At 47.0% G+C, this 21,865-nt stretch overlaps 1 protein-coding gene across 3 annotated transcripts in view; it reads right to left on the bottom strand.

The window, feature by feature from the left end:
- The window catches only part of DPYSL2 (dihydropyrimidinase like 2), a 53,722-nt gene that overhangs the window by 18,795 nt on the left and 13,062 nt on the right, over positions 1 to 21,865 (bottom strand). For all 3 annotated transcript variants that reach the window (XM_019291212.3, XM_010408272.4, XM_039564227.1), the window contains 4 exons: positions 20,330 to 20,418; positions 18,879 to 19,063; positions 1,514 to 1,678; positions 662 to 723 (listed from right to left, as the gene is read on the bottom strand). In XM_019291212.3, the coding sequence (XP_019146757.1) occupies positions 662 to 723; positions 1,514 to 1,678; positions 18,879 to 19,063; positions 20,330 to 20,418 (501 nt within the window). The remainder of the gene's footprint in view (positions 1 to 661; positions 724 to 1,513; positions 1,679 to 18,878; positions 19,064 to 20,329; positions 20,419 to 21,865) is intronic.

Genomic DNA, 21,865 nt, shown 5'->3' with positions numbered 1-21,865 from the left:
GAGGTAGGAGCAGTGTGATTTCCCACTCCAGCAACCAGTCTGAGAGGTCTCAGGTCCAGTAACCCCCAACTGGCGCCGTCAATGGTCCCTCATCAAAATGCTTCCAGAGCCCTCAGAGATAACCCACACACCAACACTCCCAGGCATTCCTCTCCTCCCACACCTTCAGAAACATAAACTGCCCCTCTCAACAGCTAAATGTGCCCAAACATGCCCACCAGAACAGCAAACAGGAGGGTAACTAATTCTTTTTTAAGGTCCCAGTGATTCTACCACTGAAAACCACCTCTGGACCAGGATCAGTTTTAGCTTCTAAACAGAGTAATTACCCCAGAGATCTCCCTGTCCTGCCCTGTGCAGAGGCATAAAGCAGCAATTCGTAGAACTGCCACTGCTTCTACCCCGTAGGAGCTGGAATAAAACCTCAGACCTCTCAAACTGAGGGTTTTACCATTGCTTCCCTCAGCCAAGCCTTTCGGGGTTTGCTGTTGGTTGGGTTTTATTTTTAATTAAAAATATAATCTTCAAACCAGAGCTGTGGCTGCTGTTGCCAATCTTAGGTACTGTTACACACATAGAGATGGGAGAGTGTGTCAGATCCCAGGATACTGAATTTAAACACTTTTTTGTGACAAACTGAACATGAAGCCTTCCTTCCTACCTGAGAATCACTGAGCTGAAAGCGATCTTTGAAAGCCATGTACACCAAGAAGGAGTTCACACCTGGTGGAAAGAGAGCACGTTGCAGGTAAAGCCATGGAATGCAGCCCCTAAATCAGCCCCCCAGCAATAATTCCATGGATTCAGCACTGTAAGAGGTTGAGTAACAAAATAAAAGCAAAAATGCATCTCACACAAAAGCAGAGACTGGGCCTGGCTGGCTGATCCCCCTCACCCTCCAGGGAGAACAATGGGAAATCTGTGTCTGTGATGTGTCCAGACTGACCCACTGATCCTAAGCTGGCTTTCCCTCTCCAGCTTTTGGAATCAGTAAAAACTCTCACCCAGCACATGTGGGAAGCTCCCATTAGGGCACATAAAATGCTGGATTTTGAAACTGCAAACAGGATGGAAAATTACTCCAGCCTGAGGATGAAACGCCAAGGAAATTGAAGAGGGGGAAAACTTATGAGGTTATTTTACTCAGCTCTTCACTTTTAGCAGCCAGAGCTGGGTTGTTTCTCCTGGGGCTGATACTTCCCTTGTTTACAGCACTTTAGTGGCTGCAGGTATCACCAAGGGCACTGATGAACCCAAAGGGCCTCCACTGGACACAGGAGCTGCTCTGCACAGGAAAATCAGGAGATTCACCTCTGGAAAATCAGTGCTGCAACACCAGTGTGCCCCAACCCCTAAGCTCTCTGCAATCCCAACTGCCCAAATCTTCCCAAGGAGCCAGAATGGGCCCAAAACAGCTTCATTGGGATACAAAAGTAAAATACTGCATGAGAGACAGCCCCAAAAAACAGGGGATCCTGAAAAACAAGGAGGGGAAAGGCTTCCCTGATCTTACCATGATCTTTAACTAGAGCTTCCATCTCCTCCTGGACACCTTTATGCCACTCAGTGATGTCCACATGCAGGGAGTAGTCACAGCAGGATTTGCTGTCTGCCCACTCTCGCCACTGGTCGAACGCCGTCAGCAAACTGGTCCCAGGCTCGGGAACCACATGGTCAACTGGGAATGACAACCAAAACACTGGTAAATGGCTGATGCAGGAGCTTTCCTGGGTACCCAGGACAGCAAGCACAGCTGTGCAGAGGCTGCTGCAAAATCAAGGCACCCTCTTTCCCCTTAAAATATTTCTAATTTGAAATTTCTCAGTGGTTTCCACAGAAACAGCCAGGGAAGCAGCCAGGGAAGTCGACTATGGAGCAGCAGCTGAAGGAAAATGAGTTGTTACTATAACCTGTTTATTACAACTGTTGGTGCTACACATCCCAACCAGGAGCACCTACCAGAGGACTGGAGGAAGCAGGACCAACAATTGGTGGTTGGAGAGATCTCTCTGACACTGAGAAGGTCCTACTGCCTCTGGCACCTGCTCAGTTTGATCCTCACACCGAATCCAGCAGCAACTGGATTCACAGGCAACTGCAACTGCAGGACAGCCTCAAAGGGTGACACAAGGGACCTGGATCTGAAGGTACAGTGTTCCTGGTTTTTATTTGAGCACATGGAGTCTCTGAGATCTTCAAAAGACACAGTGAAACAAAAGAAGCAAGTCAGCATCTCCAGTGCTGAACTGTGAGAGTAGGAAAAGCCTGTGGGATTTCAGGGGTCACAAACTGGGCAGGCACTGCTGGGGAGGAGGAGAGGACCTAGCTTGATTCTACATTAAAACACACAGAAAAAGCAGAAATTGCTTCAATTATCAGCAGTGAAATCCCAGCAGTTTATTTTTAACTTTATGGTGAGGATCAGGTCTGCTCTAAATCACAGCTGGGATGAGAGACAGAGCCCATGGGTCCTGCTCACCCTCAGGGCAGAACAAAGCTTTGCTTCACCCCCATGCAGACACAGCAGCCAAGATTTATAAATGGTTTTGCACTGCCTAAAGAACCAGATTCACACTGGGAAAGCCAGCCCAGCTCTCCTGAACAGACATGAGCCTCAGCCACCCGAGTCAGCAGAGACATCTCAGCTGCCTGAGCTGTGCACACACTGCAGAAAGCCAAGAGCTCACCCAAAACAACCATCCCTGCTGCAAAACTCTGCCCACCCTCTCCCCTTTGCAAAGGGAGACAGCTTAGAATATTCGTGCTTTTCCAAAAGGCTTTTCCCCTGGAAGCATCACACCAAGGGAAGGATATGCACATCCTTACAGCCTCGGCAGTGCAGCTGCAGCTTTGATCAGCTCGGAGCCCCAGGAGTGGCTGGTAGTCTCTGTCTCTGCTCCCTCCCTGCCCATCACAGAAATCCATGCTAGGAGTGAAAACTTGGAAATTTGCCTCCTGTCTGGCACCACATCAAGGATGTGCTTTTCACCACCATTGGGAAAAGCAGACCAAATATAACCAGACAATAAACTGACCTGTTTTGTTAAAAAATCATCCCATTTCTGTTCCATGATCTGCTTCTCCCTAGTGGTCAGAAACCTTCCGCTAACTTCCAGCCTGAATTGCTTCTTGGCCAGCACAGAGCCCCTGTCGCTCTGCCAAAGTTAATCTTTAGCTTAAGTAGAATGAACAACAAGGAGAAAAATAGCATTCCCTTTGCTTTTCCAATGGGACATGGAGAAAGCCCACATTTACACAAATGGCTAATTAAAAAGCCAAAAAAAAGCCCATTTAATCTCTAACACATCACAGGAATAAATCCATCTCCACTCAAGACTAAAGGTGCCCTCAGAGCTCTGTCAGCCCCAAGATGATGGATGGCTTGTGGGCACTGGGAAATCCCCCTGAGGGCTCCAAGGGGTTAACACGGAGTCCTCAGAGCCCAGCACTGAGCCCCTGGGAACGGCTCTGGAGCCCCCAGGAATGGCTTTATCACCAGCTCACTTCATGCACTGCCCAAGGATGACTAAGGGGAGTTTGTGGGGGCAGTGGGATGAGGGTAAGGGAGCTCTATCAGCTCTCTGACAAAGCCAAACCACAGCTGGCTGCAAGAAGGGTCAGGGATGGAGGCGGTGGTGCAAAATGTGCAGGGAAGCCAACTCCAGGGGTTGGGAATATCTCCTGTGGCAGCTCCCCTGAGCTCCCTGAGAGCCAAATCACCCTCCAGCCCCCTCAAAACACAGCACACTTTCTCTCCAAAGCAGCTCTGCCAGGCAAACACCAGCGAAGCACCGCTTCCCCACATCCACACGAAGAACTCAGCAGGAAGGCAGCCTGAGTGTGCGAGGTAAGCAACAGCCTTCACATCCTGCAACTGAACTGGTCCAAAGAGAAAGGACCCAGCAGAGCACACCAAGGGATAGTCACAGTGACAGGGACATCCCTGGAGAGGGGCCCAAGAGCTGGGGTCCTGTACCTGACCCTGGGGCAGGATGGAAGCTGTGCAGGCAGCAGGAGCAGTGCATGCTGCACAAAAGGCGTGGCGAAGGTAGATGTAATCCCAAATCCTGGTCTGGAGGCAATTCAGACACAAATGGCAAAGTCTCCTTGATTCTTCCATCCTCTGTACAATGGGAGGGGCCAAACACATTGCAAGATCATGGCCTACATCCCTTCATGCAAGGGTGGGGTTTTGGGGGGACTAAATAAGTAAAAATGAGCCCAGATCCAGGAAAGGAGAGGAGTCAAGGCTGACTCTTCATCTGCTCTTAAAAGGACTGAGCTCTGGAACTGCTCTTGCCTGTTGGCATGGCCAGGAATCACCCACATGCAGCTCACAGAAGCTTCTTCCAGCCCTCAGGCACAGCTCAAGAGCTCACAGTAAAACAGAAATCTTTTTCTTTCAGGTCCCTTTCAGCAGCACATGCAGCTGATGGAGGCTCCATCCCACCTCATTCCCACAGCCCCAGGCTCCCAGGATTATCCCTGGGGATGATCTGCCCCAGGACCACAGACACAAGGGCTGACCCACCCCAGCTCACAGCAAATCCCTCCATGGAGAATTCCCAGGAGGCTTCCCATGGGAAAAGCAGTGCTGTGCTGACCCCACAGAGCTCCTTCTCCCTGGGGATCCCATCCCACTGCCCCATCTTTCCTTCCATCACAGCAGGAACCAGGAATGTTCAATCCCTGGGGTGGCCCCACGCCTGCAGGGCACACTCAGGACAAACTGTTGTGACACAGGCTGTTGTCACCCCTTTATTCCCTCCACCACCACAGCCTTGATCTGGTCATGCTCCCCAGCCCAGATGTTTTCTTCCTGTTGTTAATTTTTTTTTTGCTGCGCAAATGAATTCAGCTGCTTGAGGTCTGAGAAGGAAGTTGCCAGCTCATTTTTAAACTCAAAGCTTGTTCCAGAAACAGAAAAAAAAACGGAGAGGAAAAAAAAAACAGAAAAGGAAAAGATAATTTAAGAATCACTTCATTAGTGACGAAATCTTCAAAGGAGGAATTAAAGAGTTAGTGGGCCTTGTAGTGGCTCCCTGAATCTGAGTGAAATTCAGGCCAAATCCTAATGTTTCTCTTTATTTAACACACTCTCAGCAAGGCACAGGGCAAAGCCAAGCTCAGGGTTACAGTGGTTTCTCAGCTATGAGCAGAAAACATTCTGTAGATTTATCTTTTAACCTTCTGAGCTGCAGAACCCAAAATGCAGCAGCCCAGGGCTGAGAGCAAACAAGGCTGTTACACCAGCAAAGGAGCTTCTTAAAAACAACTGTAAGAAAAACTATTCTATACATTACAAAGAATCTAGTTTTTTCCCTTGTTAAAACGCTGGCAGGATTCCAAAAAGCCTAGACAGTCTATCTTTCTCCCAGACAACCCAAGCACTCACCTCCCTCTGAGGGCAGTGGGATTTGAGCACCTGCGGACCCACATGCTCCAGCCCTAATCACCCAGACTCTTAATTACCCTTCCCATGCCTGGTTTGGCTCTCCTGTCATTACACACGGCTTACAAGGTGCATCTGCTCCTGCTTCCTGCTGTTCCAGCTGCCACCCACCACCAGCCAGGGCTGTTTTCCTGCTTGCCTGGCTCGGCTCAGGATTCCTCGCTCCTCCTCGGCGAGATTAATCGGCTCAGGATTAAAGGCACACAACGAGCTGAAGTGAGACAGCAACACTGGGTGATCCATGTGGCTCTCCTGCACCAGAGCTGGCATCCAGCCACGCTGGAATATTCTGTATCTCATGAGCCAAACTGGTTGGATGGTGGTGGGGAGAGATTTGAGTGTGAAATGGAAGCGGAAGGCAAAGACTTAGGGGAACGGATGAAATGTTCCAAGGACGGGGAAAATAAAGCAGTGCTGTTTTAACGTAAGTATGGAAAAATCTACACAGGGTAGAAGTGCTGGCAGCACTTCAGACTGCTAGCATCACCAATTATTAACATGTTCTTATCATATATTAACGTAAAACCTGTACTAAAATCAGATCCCAGCACAATCTCATACACACACAAGTAATTTTGAAGCTCAGATCATTCCTACTGCTTTTTTACACAATTCACAGAATCATGGAATACCCTGAGCTGGAAGGGACCCACACAGATCAAGTCCAACCACAAAGGGCAGCCTAAAAGCTGAACCACAGTTAAGGCTGGCCTAAAACATCTCCTTGTCTTCATCAGAAGGCTGGGGAATTACCCAACAGCCTGCAAGATGCTCCGAGACCAGAGCCAGAAAAAAACCCATATAATCTCTTTCTAACACTTGGAATCTCTCTCAAAATAAAAAAAAATAAAAAAATAAAAAAAAAAAAAAAAGCAGATGAAGAGCAATGCCTTTATATTTTTGACCCCTTGCTAAGATCCAGAGAAATTATTGCTTCAGAGGGAACGCTGGATCCAGCTCTTTGCCTCTCCTTGAAAACAAAGCTCTGCTTTTGGGATGGATGTGCTCATAGGTGGGGGTTAACGGGTTTTATAGCTTCCTGGCATTGTGGCATGCACTTTTTTTTTTCTTTTTTGCATCCTGCCTCAGCTGAGCAGGCCTTGGCTTGCAAACAACCCCTTCGTGGAGCTTCTATTAATAGCCCTTGCTTCCAGCTTTCCCCTGGAAAGGATTTTTTTCAACTGCTTTAATTAAGTGTCATCCAAAGTGTGCATGAAAATTTTTTTTGGGGCTTCAGCTAATGAATGCCACTACCAGGAAGGAGAAAAACTGTTTGAAATGGACAATATAAACATGAATTAGGGTCAGATGATACAAAAATTGTGTATGTAATAAAAACCATGTATTCAGGGTTCCAGTTGCTATTATAAACTGCAGTTTTACACATTATTTCCTGCTCCTACCAGCATTAAATGTGCCTATTGTTTAAGAGGAGTTTATAAGGTGAAAAGCCTTAACATTTAAGCTTAACTGTTAGCAGGCAGATCTCCCCTACCCAAAACTTTAAATAGCAGCTTGATCACTATAAACACATCTGCCTGTTTAATACTGCTTAATCCCCACAGCAACTGCATGTGCTGAAATCTGGTGAATTTATTGAGTTGTACATTCTGTCACAAGCCATTTATTGAGAGGTTGTAATTAAATTCAGCCCTGGTAACTGCACAGCTCCCTGCTTAGAAGTCTGGAGTTGTCAGGCTGTGCTGCAGGAATATTCTCCTAGCACTGGTGTGAACTGGGAGTAATTCTGTGAAAGCAAGAGGAATAAAATCAATCTCCGTGAACTGAAAGTCAGGCCCTCAACTGACCCACAGAAGATTATCCCATAATCACAGACCTTATTTGATCCAGTGGCTTCAAATTCTCAACTGGTGAAATATCACAATCCCTTCTATCTTTATGTATCATGACCCTTTTATGTGTCAAGGAATTGAGCTACCAAAAGCTGCCTCATCCAGTAACAAAGCTATTCCAAAGTCAAACCTTTCAGCAGCAAAAATTCTGATTTAAGTATTAAACCCCAATTTCCAGCTCAGCAGCCCTGCACCCATCCAGGCTAGAGAGACCTCAGCCCTTCTCTGAGCTCAAAATCCCAAATCAAGTCATCCAGAAGGGCCTCACATCTCCTATCTTCTGATTCCATCCCAATTCTTCCTCTAAACCACACTCTGCATGGGTTTGATCTGGGAAAAGGAAAGACAGTGACAAAATTGCTTTGAAGGGAACTGCTCCATGGATCTGATGCACCTCAGCTGATGAGATATCAAATGAAGGACTTTCTTCACATCCTGGCTCTGGCAACCAGATTTTAGCTCTGTGTATTTGTGTGGATTTATTCCCACAGTATTTTACTCTTGTTTCCCCCCCAAGAAAAGACACCGGAATAAAGAGATTATTCTGAAGAGTTACAGCCCTGCACAGAACAGCATTTATGGTGCTAATACAGCTACCCAAGGACTGTTCTCCTGCACATGCCTGCCAAACTCGTAGAAAAGGCAGTCTAAATGACATCACATGTTGTTTTCTGTCAGTTCAGATCCAGTTTATGAGACCTGATGCAAAGAAATCAGAAGCTGGACCAGGCTCAGAAGAATCAGACACATCCGTGCTCCACTGATTACATTTTCAGACTGCAACATTCTCTTATTCCCTCACTGATGTTATACAGATATTTCTCTTGTCCTTTTGGCTGATTACATCCAAAATACAATTAACAATTTGAGGCCAGCTGGACCCAAACATAAAGAATTCAACAATAATTAATAACCTTCCCCTGCAGCTGGAATGGCACCATATTAAGGTCAGATCAAAAAAAAAGGCTCCATCTCTTCCCAGTACAGGTTTATTGTGCATTTTTTGTATCTCAGGAGGTCACCATGGCAGAGGGGGGGGGCAACCAAGTTCAAAAGAGACATTTAAATGGTTCCAAGATTTATTCTTTCTTTTAGGCATTACTCCACACTTGAAGGCCATGACAAGAGCACACAGGACTTCAAAGGCTTCCATATGAATTGGTCTGTAAACCTTGAGGGACTGGGATGGAGAAAAACCTCGGTTTGTAGCCATGGATTTCAAGTCAAGACAAAACACAGGAATTAACAACACATCCAAGGGGCAAGAGCTGGATCAGACACAGGAGGACAAAAGATCACTTGCCGTGAGCCAGCTCTGTCCCTCTCAGGTCACTGGAGATGTGTCCTGCCCCTCAGGCTTTTTCCACTCACTGGGAAGCTGGAACAGTTCTGGATTTGCATTGTTATCACCAAGTTTCGGCTCCTCGCTTCAATTTCATGGCCTGGACTTGTCTCAGGAGTGTTGCACATAAAGAGGAATGTGACTGCAGAATGCCAGTTTTTACAATGGAAATTCGTGATGGTTTTGAGAGGGCTTTGTGTGTTTGGGATTAGAAAAGTTGGGTTTTCTCCCCCTGCAAAAATAAACTAAATATGAAGACCTCTGATTCTATACAAGCACTTTTTATTACTACAGCTTGTGAGAGAAATGGGGAAAAGAAAAACCCTGTATCTGTCAAATAAACATCTCCCATGGCTGGATGAGGAGCAGACACTTCCTCTCCTCATGTCTGTGACAAGGTGACATCATGTTCTGAGGAAGAAGTTGTCACCCATCACCACCAAACCACTGCCACTTCTGCTACGACACCGGGAGTCCCCATCCTGTTCCCACTCAAACCACTGACAACTGTCACACACAGCTGCAGGCATGGAAGTGAGGGCTGAATCAGACCTAAACATTCTCGTGTTTATAGAGAAAATGTGCTGGGCTGTGGCGTGGAGGGGCAGCAGAACCTGTTTTCTACCAAAGGACAAAGATAAGAACCTGTTTTCTACCAAAGGACAGGGCTTGGAACAACCTGGAATAGTGGAAGGTGCCCTGCCCATGGCAGGGGGTAGAACAAGATGATCTTTTAGGTCCCTTCCAACCCAAACCATTCTGATTCTCTAAGAAAAGCACTTAAAAGCAGCTCTTCAAACATAAGAATAAAGATAATTCAAACAGCAATTTCCTGACCGCACCTGCCCATCTGCGGGTGTCCTCTCCACTTGGTGGCACTGATACTGCCTGCAAATTAGCTCTTGTGCTTGCTGAAACCATTAACCTGCAGGAGGTCCTAACTAGATTATCCCCAGTTTAAACAGAGACTCCTATGGCATGTTCCCCAGCTGCTGAACTTCCTCCTCCAGCTTTGAGCCAGCCCAGCCTGGCCTCACAAGCTGTCTGGTGTCTTCCTATATCTGTGAACAATCCAAGGTTTGGGGCACAAAGCACCACTCCTGGGCCCACCCAAAGAGAGACACCCAGCCTGTGGCAAACGGGTTTGGGAAACTCCTACACGCAAGATCTGACTTTTGTTTTTTCCATGCACCCAGTTTTTAGGGGCAACTGTTGCTTTCTACACCTGAGCTTAATTTCCTGTCTCAAACATGGTATTAGAAGGAAACTCTTTACTATAAGGGTGGGGAGGCCCTGGCACAAGGACAGGCTGGACAGGGCTTGGAGCAACCTGGGATAGTGGGAGCTGTCCCCGCCCATGGCAGGGGGTGGGACTGGATGGGGTTTAAGGTCCCTTCCAACCCAAACCATTCTGGGATTCCAGGAACAGCTGGAATTGCCCCTGGATCTGAGCAGGATGGCTCAGTGGGAGTTGTTCCATACAGTTGCCACCCTTCCCTTTATTATAAGTGCTTGTATGGCAGAAGGACTGACTGGTTCAGAGACCTGAACTCTGGTCCTGGTTCCATGGCCTTATTCTACTTCTAAGAACACCCTGCACATCTACATTTTTCTCAGCTGTGCTATGAAGACTTTCCAAAACTTCTTCCATTCACGGTGGGAAAAAAGCCTCTGCCCATCAGGCTGAAAAGTCCTTTGTAAAGCCCATCAGTAGCTGAACTCTTCTCTTGGGACACTGATACTAATCCCGAGAAATCTAATCTGAAGTAAAGAAAAGCCTGCTGGGAAGTATCATTAACTGACACCCACTCCAGAAAGAGAGATTTTTTTAAGCAATATCGGGATATTGGAACAGAGATCCTGTAACACAGCCCCTGGCTGCTGAACTGGCCCTGCCTGGCTTTTCAAGGAGTCTGGAATCTTGCCAGTCCCATGAAGAACCCCAGTTTGGGAGCACAAACCCCTCAGTGTGTTGTAGCTTGGGAGCTTCCCCCCTTCTCTGCACCAACTCAGTGCCGTGCCATAATTTGGGAGGGTTCTCCAGGAACTCCTTCCCAGCTCCTGCTGCCTGGAGGCTGCGCCAGGGAACTTCATTCATATGTAAAACACCACCAGTGAGTCCCCCAGATTCCAAAAATATCCACGCTGCACATATGTAGCTGCTTCTAGGGACAAAAGCAATCTGGTGCAAACACACCCAGAGAAGTGGCCGAAAGGGAAGCTTCCAGAAGCTGAGCCCTTTCTGGTGGGCTCTGAAAACCAACCAAAGCATTTCCCAGTTAATATTCGTATGTGAAGTCAAAAAGTTCCTTCTGATACTTAAAATAGGAAGCCAAAAGCACTTTCCTCAGGATCTGCAGATGACAAGTGGGAGGGACAGGGATTATCTCCTTGCTTGCCCACATCAGCTTCTCAGACAGCTCTTCATAAAAATAATCACTTTTTACTTATGATATGAGGCTCTAGGTGAGCTTAATTAATTTGAATTAAAGCCATAACCCCTCAGCAACAAAGCCACCTCCCATTATGGACAGCCAGCAACCAGCACGGAGAAATGGAATGACATTCCCATTGTTGCAAAGGCGGTACCAACACCAACTGCAGTGAACCAAGGGGGAAAAAAGAGTTCTCCCAGAAGCCTTAACTCCTAAATGTCCACCCCTGCGTTCCCTGCAAATGCACAGGGCTTCCATGGGAGTGGGGGCTGTGAAAAGATGCAAGCACAGCCCCAAGCTGGTAACAACTGGCAGCTCCTGAGTGTGACAGAAGTGTGCCAGACAGGAGGAGCTCATTTGTATTCCTCAAACATTTCTCCCTCTCACCAGAAAGATTAAAAAAAAAAAAAAAAAATCTGGTTTCTAAGAAACAGATGGGATCTATGAGCTCTGAAGGCACAGGGGCTGAAGGAAAGAGGGAAAAGAGGCTCTGCTGATCGAAGACATCAAATCCCATTCCACAGACAGCACTCCAAATCCATCCCGACTGGGGAATCCTGCAGTTGGTTTCAGCCTTTGCTTCTTTCAGGCTCCCCTTGCATTCCTCCCATGGCACACAGAGCTAATTCCCAACGTGGAGAGCTGAAAGGTCCTGCCTGACCAGGGCATTTTCTGCTGAGTCAAGCTCACAGGAAGGCAAAAGCAGCCAAGGGGTTGAACACTGGTAGGGAGACAAAAATTCCCTGCTCAGAAAAACAGGCAGAGAAAAGAGCTGGAGGCACTATTTTCTGCTGCTTCTTTGAAGACCTTGTCAAGGCTTGAAGGTGATTAATATACTTTATCTAGCAAGGTTTAACACACATGCCCTGAAAACCTATCACAGGCAGCTAATGATGTTATATGAAGGGAGGTGAATAATTTAGTTTTAAAGATTTTTTTTTCCATCCACAGCAGACCTGGAGGAGCCAGTTTTTACAACTGCACCCTTGAAAACATCATGTACATTTTCCACTGATGTAAGTGGCTGGGTGAGACACAGCACATCAGAGAGATCCACTGTCTCTTTACTTCTCTTTTGTGTCATCTCTAAGGCCTGGAACTTGGGGATGGGAGCACTGGACACAGAAAGCAAGAATTTGGGGATTTTGGGGACTTTTAACAAGGGCATGTAGTCATAGGACAAGGGAGGTAGCCTTAAGCTGAAGGAAGGCAGGTTTAAATGAGATATTAGGAAGAAATTCTTTATTATAAGGGTGGTGAGGCCCTGGCTCGGGTTCCCCATCCCTGGAAGTGTTTAAGGACAGGCTGGACAGGGCTTGGAACAACCTGGGATAGTGGAAGGTGCCCTGCTCATGGCAGAGGTTGGAACAAGATGATCTTTAAGGTCCCTTCCAACCCAAACCATTCTGATTCTCTAAGAAAAGCACTTAAAAGCAGCTCTTCAAACAAAAGAACTCTTCCCCACACAGTGGGAAAGCAGCACCGCTGAGCCCCAGCATTAAACAGAGTAAGAGGCATTAAGTGCTATTGCATCAACAGACAACATGGGTTAATTTCTCCTGAAATAAATCCCGCTTTTTGGACGCACGGAAAAATATAGGTCAGCCACATCTGCACTGTCAGAGCTGCTGCCACTCCAGCACTCGTGTGTTCAGAACTAAACCAGGCTCCAGCACGTGTGGAATTGCCTCCATCCCCTCCTTCCTGCACAGGGAGGGGCTGGAGCAGAATGGGGCAAAACAGAGAAAGGGACCCCTCGCCTGCTCTTTAAAAAATCCGTGCTGCCAAGAGGCAGAAGGATGGCAGAGGAGGCAGAAGGGCGGCAGAGGAACAAGGGGCAGGATCCCCAGCAGCTCTGGGGAAGGAAAAGGTGGGAAAATCGAGAAAAATCTCCTGATTGACTCAAAAACAAGCCAGGCTGGACTGCGGAGGTTTCACAGGGCTCCAGCCCAACACCAGGGCCAGTGATTTCACCTTTCAGCACTGAGGCAGGACGATGGCCCAGATGAGTATGTGACAGCCAGGGTTAAACACCTCACCACCCCACAGATCTCCTGCATCACCCCAGGCACAGCCACCCAGCTCCCGAGTCCTTGTGTGCTCCTCACAGGGCCCTGCTCCTCACAGGAGCCTGTTCTCCCAGCACAGAGAGGTGGCAAACAATAGCTGCAGCCCAAAGGGTCAAAAAAACCCCCCTCAGAACACACAGAAACACACAACACATCTGAGGTCTGCACAGCTGTTTCCTCCTGTGCTCTCTGGCAAGGGACATCAAGGGCTTGGCAGATCCCCGTGAGCCCCTGCTGGAATCCCCAGCAGAACAATGGGGGATCCCATCCAGCACTGCTGGGATGCTGGGAGCAGAGCAAGCCCCAGGACACAGGCTGCACAACCCGCTGCAGGCAGAGCCTAATGGACTTAGAGGGGTTTAAAAGCTCAGGAAGAGGAGCTCACACCAGGGAACTGCCCAGCTCTGCTTACAGCCCCACTTTCTCATTAAGGATTTTAAGCCTGCCCTGAATGAAAGGCACAAACACAGCAGCAGGAAGCTGGGAGCTGGTGAAGCAAAGAGATTTAGAGTGAATCAGGGCCAAGGCTGGTTTTGGGGGTGTAAAAAGGACCAAAGGAAGCTGGGGAGAGGAGGGACAGGGCAGGAGGGACTCTGCACTCCTACGTGGTGATGCCACTATTCCAGTCACAGAGAGCCAGGATTCCCACCCAGAGAAATCCCCAATAATCTGTGGACATTCTCACTGCGTTTCTAGAGAATTAAACACTTCTTTGGGGCAGAAGAACCACTGCCAGAAAGAGAAACAAGCTCCAGAGCCAGGGCAGCCTGTCTGCAGGGCTGGTCCCAGCACACAGTTCCTCTTTCATCTCTGGGTGCAAAGAGAAACAAAACGGGCTGGTTCCTGTGGAACAATGCAGTGCTGTGTACACACAGCCAGGGACTTGGGGAGACACTGCAGCTCTGTGGTCGCTGCTCTTGGATGCAAAACACTTGGTTTTATAATTCCAGCTCAGCCACAAGTCCCTGCCTGATCACTGCTGTCACCTCCTTCTGTCTCTGCTTCCCTCCTCCTCCTTTCATCATTTACACTCTAGATCAGCACAGGACTAACCCTGATAATATAAAATAAATGCACCCAGTCAGGTAGAATATGATCTAATCTCCACTGGTGGGTTTTAATACCACCCCACACCCTCACCTTGTCTAAAGCCCACTTTAAGCTGAGACTATCAGAGACTCTGATCTCCTTTGGGGCAGCTCCATTCTCTGTCACACTCAGATCAAAACCCAAGAGGAAAGGAATCATTTCTGACTGGAAACATCTCCTTCCAGCAAGGAGGTGATATTCAGGATGACCTGGGAGACCTGGTGTCACCTCACTGTGAGTTTGATTGTGGCTGGGCAGCTCAAATCCCTGCCATGCTGCCCACGGGAGCTCTTTAATAGCAGGGTCAGGAATTAGGGAGCCCACAGCAGCCCATGTGAAGCTCCCCTTCATCTCCTGAACCTCCCAAGATACACAGGCTTCCCTCCCCAGCCTTCCCTCCCCATGTCATTAGGATAACTGCTGCTCGAGTTCAAAAGGCTGCTGGCTTCCAAGCCACCAGGCCAGAAAAAGCTATAATTTCTCTCACTGTAATTTCTCTCTTTGATTACAACAGTGGTTGACTGAGTCAACAGAGGCAATGTCAGCCAGAGATTTCACCCAAGGACAGCAGATACCAGGGAAGAAGCAGAGTCTGGGAGGAGGGGCTCAAATGTGTGCGGAAGCAGGCCTGGATGGATGAAGTTCTCACTGGGACATTAAACAGGCTCGGGGATCAGAGAGCCAATAAATACACAGAGCTTAACTTCTTCAACCCTCCTGCAGGGCTGGCAGCAGAGAGAGGCAATCCTGCCCCTGCTCACATCAGGGGGAGTTTTTCCACTGAGTTTGATGGGGATTTCACTCATCACAGTTAATCAGCAACCAAACCATCACCAGGCTCCGAGAGGCCACTCTGTTCCTAGCAGGGATTCTTCCCCCTCTAACAGCTCCAGGGACTGGGTTATATCCTGGGGTATTAACCTAGCTCAAGTTGGGAAAAATAGGGTGTCTTGTGCAGGCATTGGACTTTGATGATCCTTGGGGGTCCCTTCCAACTCAGGATATTCTGTGATTCTATGAAAAACGCCATTTTTAGCTCACCAAAATTTTAGCCTCTTGTAAAGGGCAACTTCAGACAGTGCCCTTTTCCAAAACTCTGGGAGGATTGTTCTCTTTGCATGGAATACAGGGGAGTTTAGGGAAGCAACCAGAAGAGGTTGGAGCACATCTAATACTCCTCTCTCCTTCAAAATTCTCTGTGGAGTGTTCTGGAATTCTCCTTTCAACTTAATGCCCAAACACTGCATTCTGACATTTCAAAAGGGCGAGAATCCAAGTTTTTTTCCTGGAGCCAACGTTATCCTAAAACCCCCAGGGAGGGCTGTTCAGCTGACATACCCACACCAACACTGCTTTACGGTGGGGACAGAGAAAAGGACCATGCAAATTGTCACTGCAGAAAAACAAAGATATCACAGTACGTAATTTCAGGCAAAACCAACTCTGTTTGTTCCTCTGCTAGCAAAGTCAGCTGGAGCCTTTGGCACTGCAGAAGGGAGAGACAGAAGGATCATAGCTGGAATTCCTGCTCAGATGGCCTCAGGGGAGCCAGCAGAAAAATAAATCAGCCCTAACTCCTGAGTGGAGCAACCTAAGGAGGGCTCAGGAAAGCAAGCGACAGAGAGACAAAAGAGCAGGTTTGGACCATCACCCCCAGCCCCTTTTTCCTGATGGGCTGGGAAGCCCTGGAATGGAGCTACATCTGTTTCCCACCAGGATAAATCTCCCTTGGTGCCACAAAAACCCCACAATTGCTCCATTTGACAGCAGGACCCATCTGATTCCCCCCGTGATGCTGCAGGGATGAATTCAGAGGGGAGCAAGCAAATGAGGACAGGGCTTGGAAACAGTAGGTTACATGCCTGTGCTTCCCTTGGATGTGTCTGCCATGAGAATTAAAGGAGCAACATTGAATTTGATCTGAGCTGAAAATGAGGTTCACCAAAGCAGATCCTCCAGGTGAATTCCTGGCACTGCAGGTCGATGCCAAAACTCACCAAAGCCAGAATTTCACCCACAATTTTTATAAACCAACCATCAGGGGAAACGTATCCAAGGTTCTTGTTTCGATTTCACTGAAAACTGTGTGTAAAACAAGTAAACAGCCTTAAAATGCCCTCCTGCACAAAAATGTGAAACAAATTGAAGCATGAAGCTGAGGAAGCTGTTTTGTGTGCCCAAAGTGAGGGTTATGCACAGAGAAACAGATGGAGTAAAGGTATTTGTAAATAAACCACACAAAGTTTGCTTAAAGCACTAATGAGGAAATTGGGTGGTTTTTTCCACAAATCTCACATCCAAAAAGAAGTGCTTTTTCCTAAAAAAGACTGAAGAACAAAGACATACAAGTCCACAGGAGGATCAGATTGAAAACTCCCAGCATTTAAAATATACAGTGAGATAAGAGTGTCATTTTCAGGCTGCAATTTGTGATACCATTAATCCAGTTCACTAAATATTGCCCCATTTATCGTAAGAAAAAAAAATGCTGCTATCCACCACAACTCCCACCTGCTGTGGGGAAGCCCAAGGGCCACCCACCAAGAGAGTGTTCACCAGGGCTTCACTGCGGAAAAACTTTTGCAAATGCTGTAATTTTGCTCAGAGGAACAGCTGAGCTGACACAGGGCAGAGGCTCCAAAGCTTTGAAGTCTACTCTGGATCATTCATCCTGCTTTCCACTGCTCCAGTTGCAGATTCCCACCCAATCAGAAATGTCTCTCCATCACCCAATTAGTCCTTGCTGCAGTCACAGGAAGATTTTTTTTTGTTGTTCAGAGATGATTTTGTATTTTGGTGTCTTAATCTGAGATACTTAGGATGGTCAAGTTTAATCACCAGCCTCCTCTGAATTGGTTGCCCATGGTCATAATCCAAATTATGCTCATTTTCACAGCTGTAAAAGGAGAAACTGTAAAATGGGGGATTCTCCTCCCACCTCCCTAACTCAGAAAAGTGGTATCTCACCATTAGTGAGATATTCAGGTACTACAGCCATGAAGGCAATAAATATTTACACACATAAAGCATTTCTGAAACAGGAGGCTCTGCAGAGGTAAAATTAGGCAACCAAAGTAAAGGGCTACTCCAGAAAAAATTTTGCCAAAGCAATTTCTGCTTTCAAAAGGTGCCACTGAGGGGAATAGTGCTGCTGGAAGGTCACATGCAGATGACAGAGAATGTTATTTTGATCTAATTCGACTTAACAAGGAAGAACAAAACAATAATTTGTGTGAACCAGGTGTACTCCTAATGAAGGAACAACCAACAAAACGAAGTCAACGAACTGAGGCTGAAAATAAAAAACCATTTCAGTGCTATTGATTCAAAGTGACAGCAAAGATTTGAAGGAGAAGTGGGTATTAGTGTGCACAAAGGCACCATCCACAGCCACATCCCCTGTGTGTGTGAGCTTATCTTCAGCCACAAACCTCACAGCCTGAAGTGATAATGTTATGAAAAGTAATTTCCCAGGTAATTTTAAGATTGTTTCTTTGAAGCATCAGACCAAGACAGAACCTCCAGCCTCCTGTCAATCAATCCAAGTCCACCCACCAGGCCAGGGATCAAGGACTGCTCACAACCAAGCTCTGGGAGACGAGGATGTTCCAGTCCGTGCGGAGCTTGGTTTGAACTGAGGAGAGTTAAGCTGGTTCCTGGCTGTGCCTAAGATCTCTTTATATCCATGAACTGGACAATAGACACTAATACCTGTTCTGAACCAGATTCTTTTATTCCTCTGTGCCTGAACTCCCCTCCTGTGGAATGGCAGCACCTCAGAGTACATGAAAGACTGCGAGATGCTCAGATTTTGGATCACTTCACACCTTTATCCCTCATTCCCACATGCAGCAACAGAGCCTGGGACACTGTGGTAGAGTTTTACACCTGATCAGCTGCTCTGCAACAGAAGGGTTTGGTTTTTTTCCTCTGGCTCAAACAAGGTTACCAACAATGACTTGCTTGTGGAGTTTTAAAGATCCAGTGGCTAACACAGGCAGGGACAGATAGCCTGGAAGCCATTCCTGAGGTGTTTTAGAGGCAGAAGGGAACACCAGGAATGTCTGATCCTGCTGTCAGCACAACAGTCAGTCAGTCTGTCTGTTTTATTTTGAGGTATTTTCACTTTCCAATTCCTCTCTTTCTCCAGAGGAGGAGATGAGTACAAACAGAGCTACGTTAACAAAAATCCTGGTGCTAAAGCTGAAGTGGGCATGTGCAGATCCTGAAATAAGTGGCCCAGTTTTCAAAGACACACAGAACACTGGCATCAGGCTTCTGGGTGTGAGAAATACAATGGACATCTTTCCACAGACAAGGGACCAAAGCACAGGAATGTGGGGGATCTGCTCCTCACTCTGGAGCCAGAGGTCACAGTAACACTGGTTCCAGCACAAGCAGACCCAAAAACCTGCTGAAGTCACATCACCAGCAAGGGAAGACAAGTGAAACGAGTGACAACTGCAAGATGGGGAAATCCTGGGGTCCTGCTTTTCCACCCTTATTCCCACAAGCTTTCCCCAGCAACCTGGCCAGACATCACCCACTGGTCCAGAACAAGGTGACTCCCACAGCTCCTGTTCTTATCGGGGAAATAGAAAAGCCCAGCTTTGCTGGAAGAGGAAAGCAGGCACTTACTGATCATGGTGGTGCCGCCAGCCAGTGCAGCCTTGGTCCCCTGGAAGAAATCATCAGCAGATGTCATCCCCTGCTCTGGCATCTGGAACCGGGTGTGGACGTCGATCCCGCCAGGAATCACCATCCTGCCATGGGCCTCGATGGTTTTCACTCCCCCTGGCACAATCAGGTTCTCCCCTATTTGCCTGGGGAAAGAGGTTTCAAGGAGCAGGTCAGGCACACCCAGGTGAGCAGCATGTAAACAAACACCCCAGTGCTACTTAGCCTGGCTGCAGTTGTCTTTTTCCATATAAAGCAGGGCACAGGATCAGCACACACAGGGCTGAGGGTGTTTCATTCTTCCCCTGGAAGCAGTTGCATAACAGCGAGTGAAGCATGCAATTCCTTCAGGATTTTGGGGCAATATTAAAGGAAGGAAAAGACAGAGCCCCTCCAGAAGGGGCTGTGCAGGTCATGGACGATCACTGCACCAAACACAGCTTTACTGGGGCTTTTTTTAACTGGCAGCTCAACACTTTGATTCAAGCTCTCTAACAGCAATTTCGATGTTACCATTGGCTTGGGAGCACTGAAGAGTTTTTGCTTCTGTATTTTCTACCTTCCTCTCATGTGTAAGTATTACAGAATCCCTGCACAAACATAAATTCAAGCAGATATTGGTTACCAAATTCCTGGTGAGACCCTCAGAGGTCTCTCCAGTCCAGCTCTTCACAGACCTATTTTTAGCAGTGCAGTAGTGGATGACACACTGCAATTAATTAGCTGTCTCTGGCTGGCTCCTTTAACTTCTAACCTTGATTAAAAAAGCACATGTGCTGGCTGTTTAGCCAGAACAGGAAAATTCCTTGTTTGTAACCTCCGTCTTGTCCATTTTTTCCTAAGAGTAATTTTCCAAAGAAATCTGTAACACATTTAATGTGCCAGGAACGCATGTTTCAGGCCTGAAAACACAGAAAGAGGTCTGAACCTCTTCCACTACAGGGTCATTTTTAACTTGAAGAAGGAGGGCTGGAGTGATCCTTGCATCACAGACCGAGAGAAGTCAGCACTGCAAGAGACTTCCAGAGGTCACCTAAGTCCAGCCTCCAAGCCTAAAAGAGAATTAACTGTGTTAGGATGCTGAACTCTGGATTCAAAATATCTGAAGTCATAACTCAGTGAAATGTTACAGCACAGATAACTTCAAACACATGTGTCATCTCAGCATGGGGCTGCTCACATGGCTAAAATTAAGTGCATGTAAGTACCTCCTTGGAGCCAGTGAGGTTTCGGCCTAGTTGTTTATTTAATTCAACACCCTGCTTTTAAAGCTCCTTCATTAAACACCACGACAGAGGTGGAAATATTAATTTTTCATTGCAATTTAATAGAGCTCTCTGAGATTAAACTACTCCAGCCAATCTGCAGTGCATTTCCATGCATCCCCAATCCCACCATGAGGCTTCACTTACTTTATCAACCCGTCCTCCATGTAAATGTCTGCATAGAAGGACTGGTCATCATTAACTATTTTACCACCTTTGATCAAAAGACGATCACTCTGCAACAAAAGAAGCACAACACAAGACACAATTATTCAGTGGGAGAGCTGACAGTCTGCAGTGTCACTCCAGAGATGAAAGAGGAGGGAAGGCAACAACCTCTGCATTATTCACCAGCCCACGTCAAAACACAAGTCAACTGCTGCACTTTCAACTGGAAAGATAAAATGTTTTATTTCATCTGGAAGGCCTTTCATCACACTGACGATCAAAAAAAAAATTCAAAAAAAAAAAGTCAGAACAGGGAAGGAGGTGGGTTCCAGTGGTCTCGTCTGCTCTGGCAGCTTCACTCCTACCTGCAGCCTGCCACCATCATCTGCAGCAGCAGCAGCACTAAATAACACTTGGAGGGACGTGTTAGATCCACACCTCTTATTTTTTTCTGCCTTGGTTGTATGCAAAATTTCCTATATGCACCCACACAGTGGAGTCACTACTTGGCTCAACGTGAGTCAACTGCTGTCAGGAAAATGGCCCAAAAGTCTGTTGCCAGGGGTTACGCAACACAAACAAGCTCCTTTGGTCCAATTTAGTGATGTTTTGATGCAGAGGATCCTTTCCTTGCCTTTTCAGAGCACCACTGCAGAACCAGATGGAAATAAGCATGTATTTAGCAAATTAGGGTTAAGGGAAGGATTTACAAAATGGTTATTAAGATTTCCTGAAATTAGAAGACAGTTTGGCAGGAACAGGAAGGTAATTACAAAAAGGCAGCTATCAGGCAGCATGATTTCATCCCAGCCCAGGTTACAGCTTGCTTCTTCAAGATCTTAGGTCAAAAACAAATGTTGGTTTTCTTTTTTTTGCAGTACTCATAAACAAGAGTGAAACCCACTGCAGAGCTCCTGACTGGGAGGACAGTTAAAAGTGGCTGCTACATCCCCCTGGTTCCCTCATCCACACATCACAGATGCATTTTTACAGCAGATGAATATTTAAAGCAAAGCACATACATGCTGTGAGTGTTTGGTTTAAACCACACCTTTGGCCCTCAGACATGCACTTGTACTTACTCTGATTCTTTTTTCCCTCCTCCTAAAAACGCCTTTGGAAGAGAACAAAGCCATACCAGCACAGCCAAAGGCTGGGGAAACCAAAAGCTGGACTTTTAACTCAGAGGTGCCATGGACTTACAGAAAAAAATATATAAGAACTTATAGAAAAATACATGTAAAACAGTGACAGGGAAGCTCAGGGCCCGGTTTTGAGGTGCCAACTCCACTGGTCAACAAACAGAAGGAACAATCAGGTGTTTTCCCAAATTCCTCATAAAAAAGCTGAAGAGTTGGAGTACCCAATTCTCAACTGACACGGCTCTTTTAGCACCAAATTCCACGAATTGCATCAGATACTGATTTATACCATAATATCCATCTTTTATATCACTGCTTAGCATCTAGGAGATGTGAAGTCCATCTCCCTCCTCCTTCTCCTTCCTCTTCCTGC

This window comes from Corvus cornix, chromosome 22, assembly GCF_000738735.6.
Source record: "Corvus cornix cornix isolate S_Up_H32 chromosome 22, ASM73873v5, whole genome shotgun sequence".
NCBI lineage: Eukaryota > Metazoa > Chordata > Aves > Passeriformes > Corvidae > Corvus > Corvus cornix.
Note: the sequence above shows the minus strand (reverse complement) of the source record. Positions and strands in the feature narration are given on the sequence as shown.